General features: G+C 32.4%; 1 protein-coding gene across 1 annotated transcript; it reads left to right on the top strand.

The window, feature by feature from the left end:
- The first annotated feature begins 11142 nt into the window (after positions 1-11142).
- Positions 11143-13597, top strand: LOC127881293 (streptavidin-V1-like). The gene is made up of 3 exons (XM_052429046.1): positions 11143-11315; positions 12019-12157; positions 12990-13597. Exons 1-3 carry the CDS (start codon positions 11301-11303, stop codon positions 13370-13372), a joined length of 537 nt encoding a protein of 178 aa, XP_052285006.1. The 5' UTR covers positions 11143-11300; the 3' UTR covers positions 13373-13597.
- The last annotated feature ends 1092 nt before the right edge of the window (positions 13598-14689 follow it).

Genomic DNA, 14689 nt, shown 5'->3' with positions numbered 1-14689 from the left:
TAAACACGAAACGATGATTTTACAATTCTATTGATCGATCTAAAACCAGCTGTTTTTAAGGTGTCTAAGTTTTAAGTTGTCAGATTTCACTTTAATAAGAACTGTATTATTGAAATTTACCGTCATGTCAATTTATCACTTACATTATGGATAAGCCAACATATTGTTTCTAAAAAGTGTTTGTATTTAGAAAGTGTACACAATACACAATAAAGCAATAATATAAGAATTTTAATTAAAACGCGCACTGTCATGCTTTTCATTTGAACTGATAATTTTAAACGCCATTTTGTCTGGAATAAAATGCTTTTTTTCTGAAATAAATGCTATCCCGTGGTTGTTCTTGAATATACATGCTCTCACCGGTTTAACGCAGCATAACTCAGTTCAATGGAAGCCTTCTGTTTACATGTGATAAGATGTCAATGACCTACAGGACAGGTTTCGTCTGTTTTCATGTTTTCAATATGAAGGTTACTAGATTTATTTTTAATCTGAAGCATTGCTTAAAATCCCAATGTGTGAATGTTGATTTGAATGCGTTTTATACAAAATCGCTGATAACGAAAAATAAATAAATCTCAAACATCAAAATTAACATTGTTGAAAATTGAAACATAAAATATCAAACCTTGTTTATTTGAACGAATATAATTTGACATGTATGTATAATCTATAATTGCAACATGGAACATATCAGCTGAATACTCAACACGTGCAACATTTCTGGTGATAAATATTATTGGCGGCCTTTCCCTTCCATAATCAGATAGGTACAATATATCGGAATGGCTTGATTTTATCATTAACACAATCTTAGGCCCTCACAATAGACATTTTGATCCAGGATAAATGATAAACCTAATGACTTCGAGTTAAACAAGAACTTTATTTCAAATATTTACATTTTACTGTACAAAACTTCATTGTTATCAATTAATAATAGTTGAACGCATTATTTCGCAAATATGTTTTCGTAAAGTTTGACTTAAATATAGCAAGGTTAGTATATAAGTAAATAAGTAATATAAACCAGGTTTTCTTGGAAAAAAGAACACAATGAATTGCAATTATTCATACAAGTCAGGGGTTTTTCTGCACTATCTGCGCCTCCGGACAACGGAGGCATTCCCAAAGCAAACGGACCCGTTCCCAATCGAATTTTGATTACATATTTCCCAATTCCCAAAAAAAAAATTCTTTTAAAATCGTAAAAAGTAAGCATAATTTATATCGAAAGAGTGACTTCCCTTCATCGGCGACGTAATTAAGCCTTTAGCGACTCAGATTTTAGCAGGTGTATTTGCCGGATGCATCTACCAACATTGACAGCGATAAGTTTCGAACTGTTCCGCATTAAAACAAGTATATAGAGCCGCACAATACACATTCTAGTCCAAATCTGTAGACGCTTATTTTCAATCATGGCTTCGCACACTAGTAAATATTACATTTAAAAAACACGAAAAATAGACGCTAAAGGATGTGTAACGATATCATCGATGTTTTCGAAACGCTCAGAATCTTCCGAAATTACTGCCGCGAGTAACCCATAACAGACAGGCTCGGACGATACGCAGCAAAATGTAACAGCAACAGAAGTAATGCCAGGGCCGTCAATCACAAAATCGGCAACTGAATGCTCAGAGCCTTGTAAGAAAGTTGTAGTTCGATCGTCATTTAATACATTAAAGTATGAAATGAAATACCCATGGCTCTATTTTAGCTCGGCCAAAAAATGTTGCTGTAACTTGTGTTTGGGCAGTGTTTGTTTTTCATGTGTTTATATAAAGAAAATTGTTAAACCACAGACTTATTTAAGCATGATTAATTCATTTTTTTCCCAAAATGAGCCGTTTCACGAAACAAAAATTCCCAAAATGGGTAATTTTGTCGATAAAAATTCCCAATTTGGTCAGACTCCTTTTCCCAAAGTAGGCAGAAAAACCCCTGCAAGTAATGAATGTGTGAACTTGCCTAATATACATTAAATGTAAATGTGGCATTGCGGGATTATGTTTATTGATAATATATTTAATTTAACAGTATTTGTATACAGTATTTAAACATTACGACAATTTATGCATGCACTAAAATATTACCAATAAAGGTATGATTATTGATACAGCAAACCGTCATTAGGCATGTCCAGGCCAGACATCTAAGGGGGTAATGAAGCTTTCCAAAGCGGGATAAAACATAGAGTCCAAGTATGACCAGCCAATAGCTGATATAATGCATTAACTACAAAACAATTCATATGAATGCTGTGACAGGATGCAAACAACTTTCACTATGAATATTGACATATTCTGGCCATGAGCACGTTCATATTCAGCTTGCAGTGATCCTTACAAAAAAACTGGCTGTCAAATATATGAGCCGTGCTCTATTAAAAAGGGGTTTAATGCATGTGCCTTAAGTTTAAAGATTAGCCTGTGCAGTCCGCAAAGGATAATGATGGGCCACACTTTTCGCTTTTATGATATTTTCTGTTTAAATACATACTCTACTTAGCAAAAATCCAGTTTAGGCAGAAAGTGTTGTCATTGATTAGCCTGTGGGGACTGCATAGGCTAATCTGGGACCACACTTTACTCACATGCATTAAACCCCCTTTTCACAGAGCATGGCTCGTATATTTGTGGCCCCTGTTTACTGTTTACTTCAGAAAGGCTATCTTTTATATAATCGCTTAAGAATTCGTTCATTAGAAATTTGTAATGCTAGGTTTGTGTAGATGGTATTAATACCTTCTTTTTTTCAATAATCTTAGTCGATTTATTAGCTGTACTGCTTCTGAACCAATTAAAGCAATATATAATATTATGTTATTGCTCCCCTAGTCAAACTCGTTCACCGCATCGCAAAAACATATTACCAATATGACCTATTAATAAGCTACATATATTATTTACATGAACAATTCTAAGGATTGTTTAAAACATTTGTCACTCTACATAAAGAAACAGCAAGACGTTTGATTTGCAAAACCTACATTAAAGTTTAAAAGATTGAATCATGCACCCACTTAAATTTTTAATATTTTCTTTGCTTATGTCGTCATTCCTATATCACTAAATTTTTGTGTAGGTGGGTTGTTATTTATGGTTTCTTGTTAGATAAAGTGGCTGCGGGCGATACTTGTGGCGAAGATAAGTTTGTTTATTTTATAGAAGGATTGGCATTCCCATTCAGGCGTGAAAAAACGTTTAATTAGATATGAAGATGGCGTAGACATAAAATTTGGTTATGTGTTTCTTGATCAACCAGCATGAAGTCAGTGTCCCATAAATTCTCATTGCAGTATTCATATTTTATGATACGCATGTATATTCATTTACTATGATAATGCAACGACCTACATTTCAATAACTTTCAATATTTTTTTCTTTAACCATACAGTTTTGATCTTTTTATTAAGGTCTTTAAACAGGCATTAATATTTTATAGAAACAAACTACAACAACACTAGAGTATATTATTGTAAAGGAATAACATGCCGATCCTTTATAAATGTATGTTATTACATCATGTTTATTAATAGCTTTACTATGTACATAATATAAATTGCATTTTGCTTATAAGCACTTTAATTTTATATGTTATTTTTATATTAATGTTTCATCTTTTAACGGTTGTATATTTGTCTTCGTTTTACTGTTTTTATTAAAATCCCATTTATACAGAATAAAACTAATATTGTTTGAAATATTCACTTAAAATAGTTTTAGCTGTAATACGTATACATTTTTTCTCTGCAGATCAGCCTTGAAAACATTAAAACCTACATAGGTATTCAGGCTAAGAAGGTACTGTTTAAACCTATCCCACTCAGAAGCAAAGTGATAAATGGCTATGAGCAAACAGCATAAAACCAGAACAGCCTGCCAGTAACTCGCAGTCTGTTCAGGTTTTATGCTAATTGCTGCTCACCAGTATCTAAAGGGTTGGAAATAACCCCTTATAAACTTGAATCGGGTAAGAAGTCTTAATTAAATTGAACTATCTAAGAGATAATAATTGCGTCAATAACGTGATTAAGTGGTACAGTGTTATGTATTCGCCACCATTAAGTCACATGAGGGTCGAGCCTTGATGGATCTCACTTCGTGAGACTTGGGAGAAGGATGACCCATTACAATCCCACCACCATTCATACACAATATGATTTAACCTTTGAAACCCTTCAACATTGGTCGTTATTAATAGAGCATATAAAGAAATGAAAAAAATCTATTCAGACAGAAATTCAGGCTCATGAACTTGGTCCTTAACGATTCATTATCAAATCCATTACATGTATGATTTATTCAATAAGCGCTGTCACATTTTATGAGGAAAACAAGATCATTCATTACAGCAAATTACATTTTTTTAATAAGTAACTACCTTCTCGCATTTACTTGCTTTTAACACAGTGTGATAAGTCAACGTTTAAGTACTCTTAGCCTTGGTAACTCATTCCTTTTTCAGATTTTTCCGCAAAATATGTGCATGCTTAAACAATGTTTCACATTTTACTATCAACAAACTCATTTATAGAGTAGTAATGTGTTCAGAAATGGGAGAACTTTACTTTTACAACTGAAGATTGTGATTTTTGAAACCTTGTTGCTTAAATTTTATAACGTGTGAGTAAATAACAAGTTCAAATTAAAATGAAATATTATAAACTTCATACTCTGATTAAATTCATAAATACATAAAACATTTGAGTCATATGGATTTCTTAATATATATTGAAAACATTTATCCTTCAACTAAGCAACTTAATAGCCGGAATTTGAAGATATAATTGAAAAGAAATGCAACCCAACTCTCGTTAGTCTAGTTATTGATTAGGTAGGAATTACGTGACACATTCCGGGCATTTATGTAATGCAGCTTCATGCAGTGGAGAACCAAATTAAAATTCGAAATACACACACCCTGACGACACTTTAAAAATCGTCTTAAAAGATAACGTTCAAATTACAAAATAAGGGATTTTGGAACGTTGAATATAGGCATCTATTTGATCATGATTCGTTTAGGAGGAAGTAAACCGTGAGCTGACTCGAGTGGTTGAATATATACATTCGTTGGATCAAGTAACAAATTACTCTCGAAATAGATGTTTTCACCATAAAAGAAATCAATTAACTATAAAAGCAACTCATTAACGACCATGTTTTGAATCTATTTTTATTTATATCTAAGTGGTTGCTGTAGTACTATTATATGAACATTAATATTACAATTTCATTTGTTTGTAATATAATATACAATATTTATAGAAATCGCCAGTTTGTCAACTGGTGACCAAGTTTTTGTGCGATCATACAAACTTAAAAAGATGATTGGATTTTTTGGTAAACGTTTTGGTTTGTCATTGAAATTTACCAAATATTTTATTAAACTCGCACAATGTTCTTGTAATATTCAGTTACTCTGGAAAACTCTTCACAAAAACCCCACACGATTTGCTGTATGGCATTATGATTTTCTGTTTTTATTTGAAAAAAAAACCTCTATGCTTGGAACAAGACCGTAGTGAAGATACTATTCTCACATCAGATTCCCTGATTTTGAATAGACACAGAATACAAATAAAATTGTGTGTATATTAATTTACAAAATTCCTCAAATGACCATTAAACAAATATATTTCTCTTTTCAATTACGCAAAAATGTAACGTCATGTAATAATCGCAATAGTTTTCTAATTATCGTTAGTTACAGGTAAATAAACATCTCAGTGTCCCAGCACTCGTTAAATATGTTAAGTCGGTTAGTCAATAGCTGATTACTTAAATAACTTGAACTTACAACTTTTTTTTCGTCCATAAATTAACACCGTGTAAGATGTTGAATTTAAGAATAGTAATCTTAACACGGGCATCACACAAAGGCTGACAACAAAGCCGACTTGTAGGTGAGTAGTATAGCTCTAACTAATTGGTGAATAGTCAAGCTATAAACTTTCATTTTCATGCCTGTTTTCTGCCAGCGATAGAAAATCAAAGCGGGCTTTATAAAAACAAACTTGGACCAGCCTGAGAAATTAAACGTTTTTATATTTGCCTAGCTAGATATTTGGGCTGGTGGCCTTATAGAAGTTTATCGCGCAAGGTATACACAAGCTGAGCAGTGGCATAAAAAAACACATCTAGACACGATAAAGTTTGATAAATAACACTCAATTGGTAAGCACGCTAATGCCACACACAGTGTTTTATTGATGGACAATTGGCAAATAAATCAGAAAAAAACTCTTCGTTTGTATGCTGTAATTCGGCACGTAGACTCTTTAATCTGTGTTGGTTTATACTTGTTCACTCTGTATCGTTTTCAAAATAACAGAAGAATTCACAATCCTATGTTTGCTTTTACATCAGCGTAAACTATGATGACTTTGAATTTGTATTTTTATATTGAACAATCACGAAGTAGTCCAAGCTTAATAACTCACTCGTGTGCATGTTTTAGATAGTTTTAAGTTTATTTGATAAAACAATAGACAATAAGCCTATGAGATGTCACATACAATATACATAAAACAAATTCACTGGTCATTCAAATTATAAATATAAAAAATAAACCGGTACGTTTTAAAACAAAGTATTGGGTATTTAAGGGAAGACAATATACGGCGAGAGGTTGTGCATATATATATATACATAAATCTTACCCTTATCGTAATATGTATTATAAGTATTTTTTATTTCCCATGCTTTATAAATAAACATAGCTAATTCTTTTTAACAATATTACTATTTTGAGAGGTCAATAAATAGATAAACTTTAACATATTTGGTCCTGCGTAATAACATGGCCTCAAATAAGCTTCTTTCATCAGTATATAATGTACATTCCATAACAAAGTTGTTTTCATCTTCTAAAACATTGCATAAAGGACATTTTCTTTCTTCATAAGAAATAGCTATTGTTTTTTGCCATCTACCCGTTTCAACTTCAAGCATATGTGCAGAGACTCTTAATCTAGAGAGAGCCATTCTGTACTTTGGAATATTAACATCAATTAAATATGATTCAAATATAAAATCGGATATTAATATGTATGTTTTTCTCTAGTTGATTCACTCAATTTGGTTTTCCAACGTTGTATAAACATATCTGTAACTCTTACTCTATTTTTTTTAAAGTATGTCTACATCCCCTACCCTTTGATTCAGCCACACATCGTTAAAACCACAATTACCTTTTAGACGTTTTACCATGTAGACGAAAGATCTGTTATTGGGGTATGTATCTAATTCTCGGAACATAATATCATAAACAAGTTTTACATATTTAATATCATGTGTGTTTACTATCGTTTACTAATATCTAAATACATTAATGCTATGTCTTACAGATAACAATGTTCTTCAAAGTTTTCTATATATAAAGTTATTCTGTGTTTGCCTTCGGACTTCTCATAATACGTTGCAGTGATTTAAATGTATTCGTTCTATCTTTATATTGCTCTGTAAACCCCATATTTCGGAGCCATAACTTAAAACCAGGTAAATAAATGTATAAAACATTTCTAACCTGTGTTGTATTGTAATGTTATAAAATTTCGACAGATATTGTCTTAATTTAAAAAAAGCTTTCAAAGATTGTCCACACAGGCTATCAAAGGTTTTGGAAAAAGAGTCCCAAGAGGAAAAGACAAAACCCAAATATGTAAAGTAATCAACAATTCCTAAAACGTTGTTATCATATCGGAATCTCATATTTCGTCTATATCTTCCTCTTTTTAAAATAAACATGACTTTAGTTTTTTGTGTATTTACCGTTAACTTCCATCGATCACAGTATTGTTTTAACAAATCTATTATTCTACAACCCACTCATAACACTCGGTAAAAAAGTATATATTTAAATCATGGTTTGAAAAAGGCGTTCATTTTGTTGGTGACTTGATACACAACGCTGAACTTTTAACCTTTTACAGTTATGATGATTTATGCAAAGTATTTAACTTCAATCCAAATTACTTGTTTTTATAGGAATTATCAACGCAGTTAAAAGATACATGAAACGCAGAAGCTCCTATGACACTTGCTTTGTGTTATTCCCACGATCCATCTTAGCTAACACAAAGGGTAAACACCCTTTGTATGAAATAATTACCAAAAATGAGTATACGCCAGTGTGCATAAATAAATGGACAAGTATTTTTAACAACATTAAAACAAAAGAATGGCGACATGTTTTGGGATGCTTTAAAAATCACACGGGATACGAATTTGCAGTGGTTCCAATTCAGACTAATACATAGAATCATAGGTACGAGTCCCTTCCTTTTTAAAATTGGCTATGCCACCTCAGACAACTGCACTTTTTGTCAAACTGAATGTGAAACTATTCAACATTTATTTTGGGAATGTAAGCATGTAAATAAATTAATAGCAGAATTGTTTTCTGGCGGTAATCATTTTTCAGACTGTCTAAATATGCCCTCTTTTATACTGGGTCATGCAAATACAAATGGACCCTTTAACCTGATATTTATATTGATAAAAATGTATATTTATAATAGTAAAATTAACAAAACTAAACCCACACTTAAAACACCAAAAGCATACCTCTCCTTACATTGCCTTGCAATAAATGAAATTTATTTGTTTAATGATTTGAAGCAAGGTGAAGAATGGGAACTTTTGTCAAGACGTGTTCAGTAGTTGTGAAAAGAAGTCATCTTTTGTCAAATATTCCTTTAACAAATGCAGTTTATATTGCCACCACTTATTCAGTAGTTGTGAAAATAGACAGAAGAAGTCATGTATTGTAAAATATTTCTTTAGAAAATATTGTTTTGTATTTCCATGTAAGAGCTATCGATGGATGTAGCATGTATATGATGAGTTGTAATATGCAGATATCCATTGTAACCTATTTACGAGGTAAATAAAATGTATTGAACGGGCAAAAAATCTAACCCTTGCTGTAAACCAATTTAACTTTCTGAAAACAAAACAATATCGTCGGCATATAACATTATGAATAGTTTTAAAGTGTCTAAATTTATTCCATTATAATTATTTGTCAGCAGATATACCTCAGTGTCATTCAAATACATCGCAAATAAAAAAAATAGAGACAATGATTCGCCCCGACGTACACCTAGCAGGCATGAAAAACTATCGCTAACCTCATTATCATATTTTACCCTTGACTTAACAATACAATACATTGAACAGATAATGTTAAATTTTTTCCCTCTAAGACCTTACTTTATCAGTTTATACCACCGAATATCTCTATGTAATCAAATGCTTTTTTTAAATCTATAGATGCTACGAACAGTTTCGTTTTCTTATTAAATAAATGCTTTATTACATTATGCAGTACGAACATATTTTCTTTTGTGCCCATGTTTTGTCTAAATCCTGACTGAGCCTCAATGTAAACATTATACTTTTCCGCCTAAATCGCTAGCCGGTCATTTTAAACTTTCGTTAATAATTTGCCTAGTGTACTCAGTAAAGTAATACCCCTGTAGTTATTCGTATTATTAATATCACCTTTCTTATGGGACCACATAACCCTCTGACCATGTACCCCGGGTACTTTGAAGTTTACTGGAAACTTCATATGCAGACAAATGTAACTGAAGAGTTCATCTTCAAGAAAAGTGTAGCTCTTTCGATAATTCTGAATTAAACATTTGTGACGGCGTCTACTTACACATAGTTATGTGTTAGTTTGTTTCTAAAATTGTGTAGCGTTTTGATTTTACTAACTGTGGTTTTGATGTATTTAAATTCGGTAAATGTACTATGTAGCTTCTTACGTGATAAAATGTTAGTCTGTTCTATTTGTTTACTTTTTATCAGTTATTTTTGGTTGAATCAGCACGAAGGCGGTTTTCATTGTCCTACGTCAGAATGGCCAAGAAAAGGAATATGTCCTCAAGCAAGTGAATATATATACGTAACGTGATGTAATAAAATGACGGGATAAAATGTAATAACGGGCTTCAATAAAATGGCGGGATACAACGTAATGACTGGATACAACGTGATGACTTGAAATAATAAAATGACTGGATACAGCCAATGAGGCCGCCAATCCGTTTCAATGTATGCTTAACTATAAAGGCAACGCTATACATCGCGTTCGACTAAAGATGCAAGTCATACGCTTTAAAACGTATTCACAAATTCTCAAACTAATCTGCATTCATTAAATAAGTCTATACGTACTTGTGTTGTGCAGACATATAAATTTTAATAGGATACCAACAATTAAAAACAATACGCGCACGACATCCATATGAATCAATCTTTGATGCGCGATCTGGTAAACTATAGTTTGGGAGTGCAAGTCAGTAGGATTTTACTTAAAAAAAATAAAGCTTTTTATGAACACAAGTTTTAAATAATATATTTAAGCCCTATTGCATCGAAAGCCATAGGCTTATTGAAGCGCTCTGGAGTTCGTTTACTAGGAAGAAACAGCACTAGATGTCTTTTGGGGAGATCTTCGCGGTATGAGTTTGTGCTAATTTTGCTGACAAATTGTTGATTTTTTATTTACTCCTCTGCACGAGCTGAACCAAAAATGTATAAACTTTAAAAATAATATTTACGTTATAAAAACGCACCATTGATTTTCAAATCAAAAGCCAAACGTAACCATGGTAGACATGATGAGACAGAGAGTCGCGCGCAAGAACAAGGTCAATGGGCTCAAGGTCACAATTCAGTACATAGGTCAAGTTTGGGTATTTTTTCACAGCATTGACGCATTTTCATTTAATTTGCAATAAGTGATAAGCTTATGAACAAGGCCACCATGAACTATGGATGTTTAAGGATGTTATTCTCGGAAAAAAAACTAATTAAATCTTGATTTTCTTTTGATAAACACACGTTACAAAGCTACGACGTCATTATGCAATAACAACTGTAGTTTATTATTTATACTATTAAATTCATCATAGACACAAAGATTGTATTATATATAATATTTGTATAACGCATTTAAGCCGACAGACCTTTTAAAACTTAAAAGACCTTTTGCGAAACGTAAACTGTATATACCATTATAATAATCAATCACTCACAAACCTCCACTAAATCGCATGTCGATGCATAGAAAACCGCAACCGGATTACATGTCAACGCAAATCTTACGTCAAGCGGAGACCTGATACCAATTAGATAGCGCCTACACTTAGATATCTAGTTAAAATATTCATTTAAATCCGGGAAAGGACACGCATATAAAGCTCCGCAATTCGTCTGGTAATACTGAATAAGGCGCTTGTCACACATGCAGTTTTTCTTAAACGCGCTTTGGAAATGATTGGGCTTTTGGTAAGCATATTTTCCATTTGTTTATTTTGTAAAGCTGTATATAGTACCTTTTATAACTGTGATAAGTTTCTTAAAAAAACAAATATTATGTTAACATTAACAGATTCTGGATGAAACCCTAACATTAAATACACATTTTTAAATTTTCCAAAATGTGACAAATGAGCTCATTAGGAAGCCAAATACACTTAAGAGGCTGTTCATTTTACCCCATTTATTAAAATTAAACATGCTAAATAGGCCATATAGGCGAAATATGCTGCTACATAGGCTACATGTACTTAATCAGGATATTTATATAATCTTATTTATTTAACATGTTTCAAATGCTAATTTGGCTGCTAAATATGCTAAACAAGCTGTTTATTTCATCATATTGATTAAACTTGTTAAGTAGGCTAAATAGGCTTAACAGGGAGCTTAATTCAGGAAAAAGGCTTATTATTTTACCCATTAAATTAAACAAGCTAAACAGGCTAGATAGGCTAAAGTAGGGCGCTAAAAGGTTAATCGGCTTTTTATTTAATCATATAAAGGTAATATACTAAATAAGCGAACTTTGGAAATTGGCTAAATGCCGAAACTTCACAAACATTTTGATCCGTCAATAAGCATGTCATGCATGTGGTATTACAATCAAGAACTTTGTTTTGCGTGTGATGATAATGATATGAACGCACAAAATTACCTTCCCTGATTTAAGGCTGCGCTGCTCGTCCCAGGCATGCTGTTCCCTTGTGAGGCGCATGACACAGTGGAAATGCATTTAGGCGGTACTGAGAACCACAACGAAATGGATAGTTGCCCTTCTGGAACAAACTGTGGGATGGGCTGCTTGTCTGGTAACTTATCATTAGTGTATCAGTATATCGATATAAATAACGTGGTAAAGTATTTCGGTCGTAATTTTACAAAATTTATTTGCAAAGGTAATGATGTGTTTGAAAGTATTTCGGTAAGACGTTTAAATAAATGCATGTTTTTTTAAATGTAAATATGCATCGAATTACATAATAAAAGACTCGATAACGATGGGTATCAGTCTTATTTTTCTTTTTATTGAAACGTTTTGTTTATTCTTACGCTCGTCAGTTACTGAAATGGCTTCACAACAAAAAGCTTTCGCCGTCTTACATAACACGTTCTGTTATCGCTTAAGGGAATTTTAAAACATTATCATATTTTTGACAAATGCCATTAAATTAATGTATTGGCAACACTGCTATATTTTGGAATATTTTTGAATAGTTGTAGTCGCAAAAGAAAAGATACAATAAAAAATGGTCCTGTTCTTGTGTTCGATCCAGGGACCGCTGAGGAAAATAGCATGTTTTTAATACATAAAATGTAGGAAAAATATGTTTATGCTTAATCAAGGATGAAACGAAACGCGTTACAAATGCTAATTCGCTAATTTTCCCGACTTAAAATAAATATGATAAATAATCCTATAAACATGTTTCGTCTTAGCATGTAGTGTAATTTTCTTGTTTTTGTTTATAAATAATAGATACATTCTTATTTGATCAATAACATTTCTTTCTAAACTTGTCCCTTTTCCAAATCGTGAACAAAACCTTAAAATATGCACACATGTAGTTATATAGTTTAGATATACATATAATTTACAGCACGTGCTATAAGGATTTCACTTTCACCATGCACTCTATTCAGACATGTGCGGGCTTAATGAGGTACAGTCTACTGAGAACAGCTGCTCGAGGGCTGGGGTTTGGAAGAATGAGCTCAGCTCATTCATGCGAATCACGTGCAGTGACGGGGAAATAAGAGGCATGTACTGTAGCGCCGTTGGACGCGTGACGTCCTTCTACCAGTTGTCAGGGAGATACCTGGTTGCAACGGATAACACTGTCATCATGGGATGGACCGTCGCATGGCAGAACGGCGTTAGGAACAGTCAGTCGTCGACCTCATGGTCCGCCATATCGTACACAGATGACGTCATCGAGAGTCAGTGGCTCCTGACGTTTTATAACAAGGAGCTTTGGAACACCGTCACGACAAATCGCGATCGGTTTAGTAAAGTTACATGTTAATCGACTAAAACGTGAAAAAGACGAAGCATTCTCGATTCAACCTTCTATAAAACACTGAACATGTCATTTTAAAGGACTTATCTGCTATACAATATATACTCGTCTTCGTAATAAGCACTTTTTTACTTATATTAATTTTAAATACTTTTATGCAATATAATTATTTCATGCAAAATTAATGTTCACTGTTTATGTATCTCTCTTTTCAATAAATCTTTAAAGCTGTGTGAATTATTTTCCTTAAAAGAGAATCCATTTTTTTGCGGATGCTCAATAGAACTCACCTAAGCTATATGTCTCCCATATGTTTGTTGTTGTTTTGTCCGTTCATAACTTCAAACCGTTTAAAATGTTAACTTTTTAGATATAAATAGCTCATTAAGAAGAGAGCAGTACTCATAAAGGCTTCTCTAGACTTAACAACTTTTGTGTTGTCTATGTTTGTTTCTTATTTATACTTAGAGTTTGCCTGGATGATAACGCTATGACTATACATACTTGAAACTTCATATGCAGAATTGTGTAACTGAAGCGCCAGTAGTTAATTATAACCACAGGGGTGATATACAAAAAATAATTTTTGTGCAAAACGTTTATTTTAAACAACAGTAGCCATATTCGGAGTAAGGAAAGTCACTCTTCCCAAATCGAGTATAACGAAACACTTAAATAACAAAACATATTGGCGCTACATCTTTTCTCCCTCACAAAGACTGACATAATATTTTATATGCATAATTGTTCATATCAATGACTCAAGAGAACAAAAGGTGCCAGCCATTAAGTAACATTACATAAATCTAAATTATTTTTTTTCAAAAAAACAACAACATACACATGAAATAAAACGGTTTATATGTGTAAGAGAAGTAATAATGCAATGAAAATGTTTATAGTTATGTGGACATACCAAAACTTCAATAAAAGTCTCAAGGAATAGTAATAGTGCCTACTTGACCAGGTGATAAATGAATATTTTAAGAAGTACATGTATATACATATACATGTAGGTTATCTAAATAAATCTCAGGCTAATAAGTACAATAGTGATTAACTGTACTTGACATGTACTATGAACATTCAACTAGTAACAAGTAAATTAAACTAAGTTTGTAATAAAAATAAAGAGAACAGCAATAATGATAAGCAGGCTTATGTACAACTTAAGTACTTTTTACTTGAAAAAGACCACAACTGAAACACTTACATAGTAATATAGTTAGTAACATATGCATTTTTACATAGTAGAAAAAGGTGATATGTAAATGTTAGACAACATGTAACAAACACGAGTACAAAGTTCAAAATAAAACATAA

The sequence above is a fragment of the Dreissena polymorpha genome, chromosome 1 (genome assembly GCF_020536995.1).
Source record: "Dreissena polymorpha isolate Duluth1 chromosome 1, UMN_Dpol_1.0, whole genome shotgun sequence".
Lineage (NCBI taxonomy): Eukaryota > Metazoa > Mollusca > Bivalvia > Myida > Dreissenidae > Dreissena > Dreissena polymorpha.
Note: the sequence above shows the minus strand (reverse complement) of the source record. Positions and strands in the feature narration are given on the sequence as shown.

Excerpts from the sequence above, each read along its gene's own strand:
- LOC127881293 (XM_052429046.1), top strand. Across the intron at positions 12,158-12,989 it reads TGGGATGGGCTGCTTGTCTG|ACATGTGCGGGCTTAATGAG; the intron begins GTAACTTATCAT and ends CACTCTATTCAG.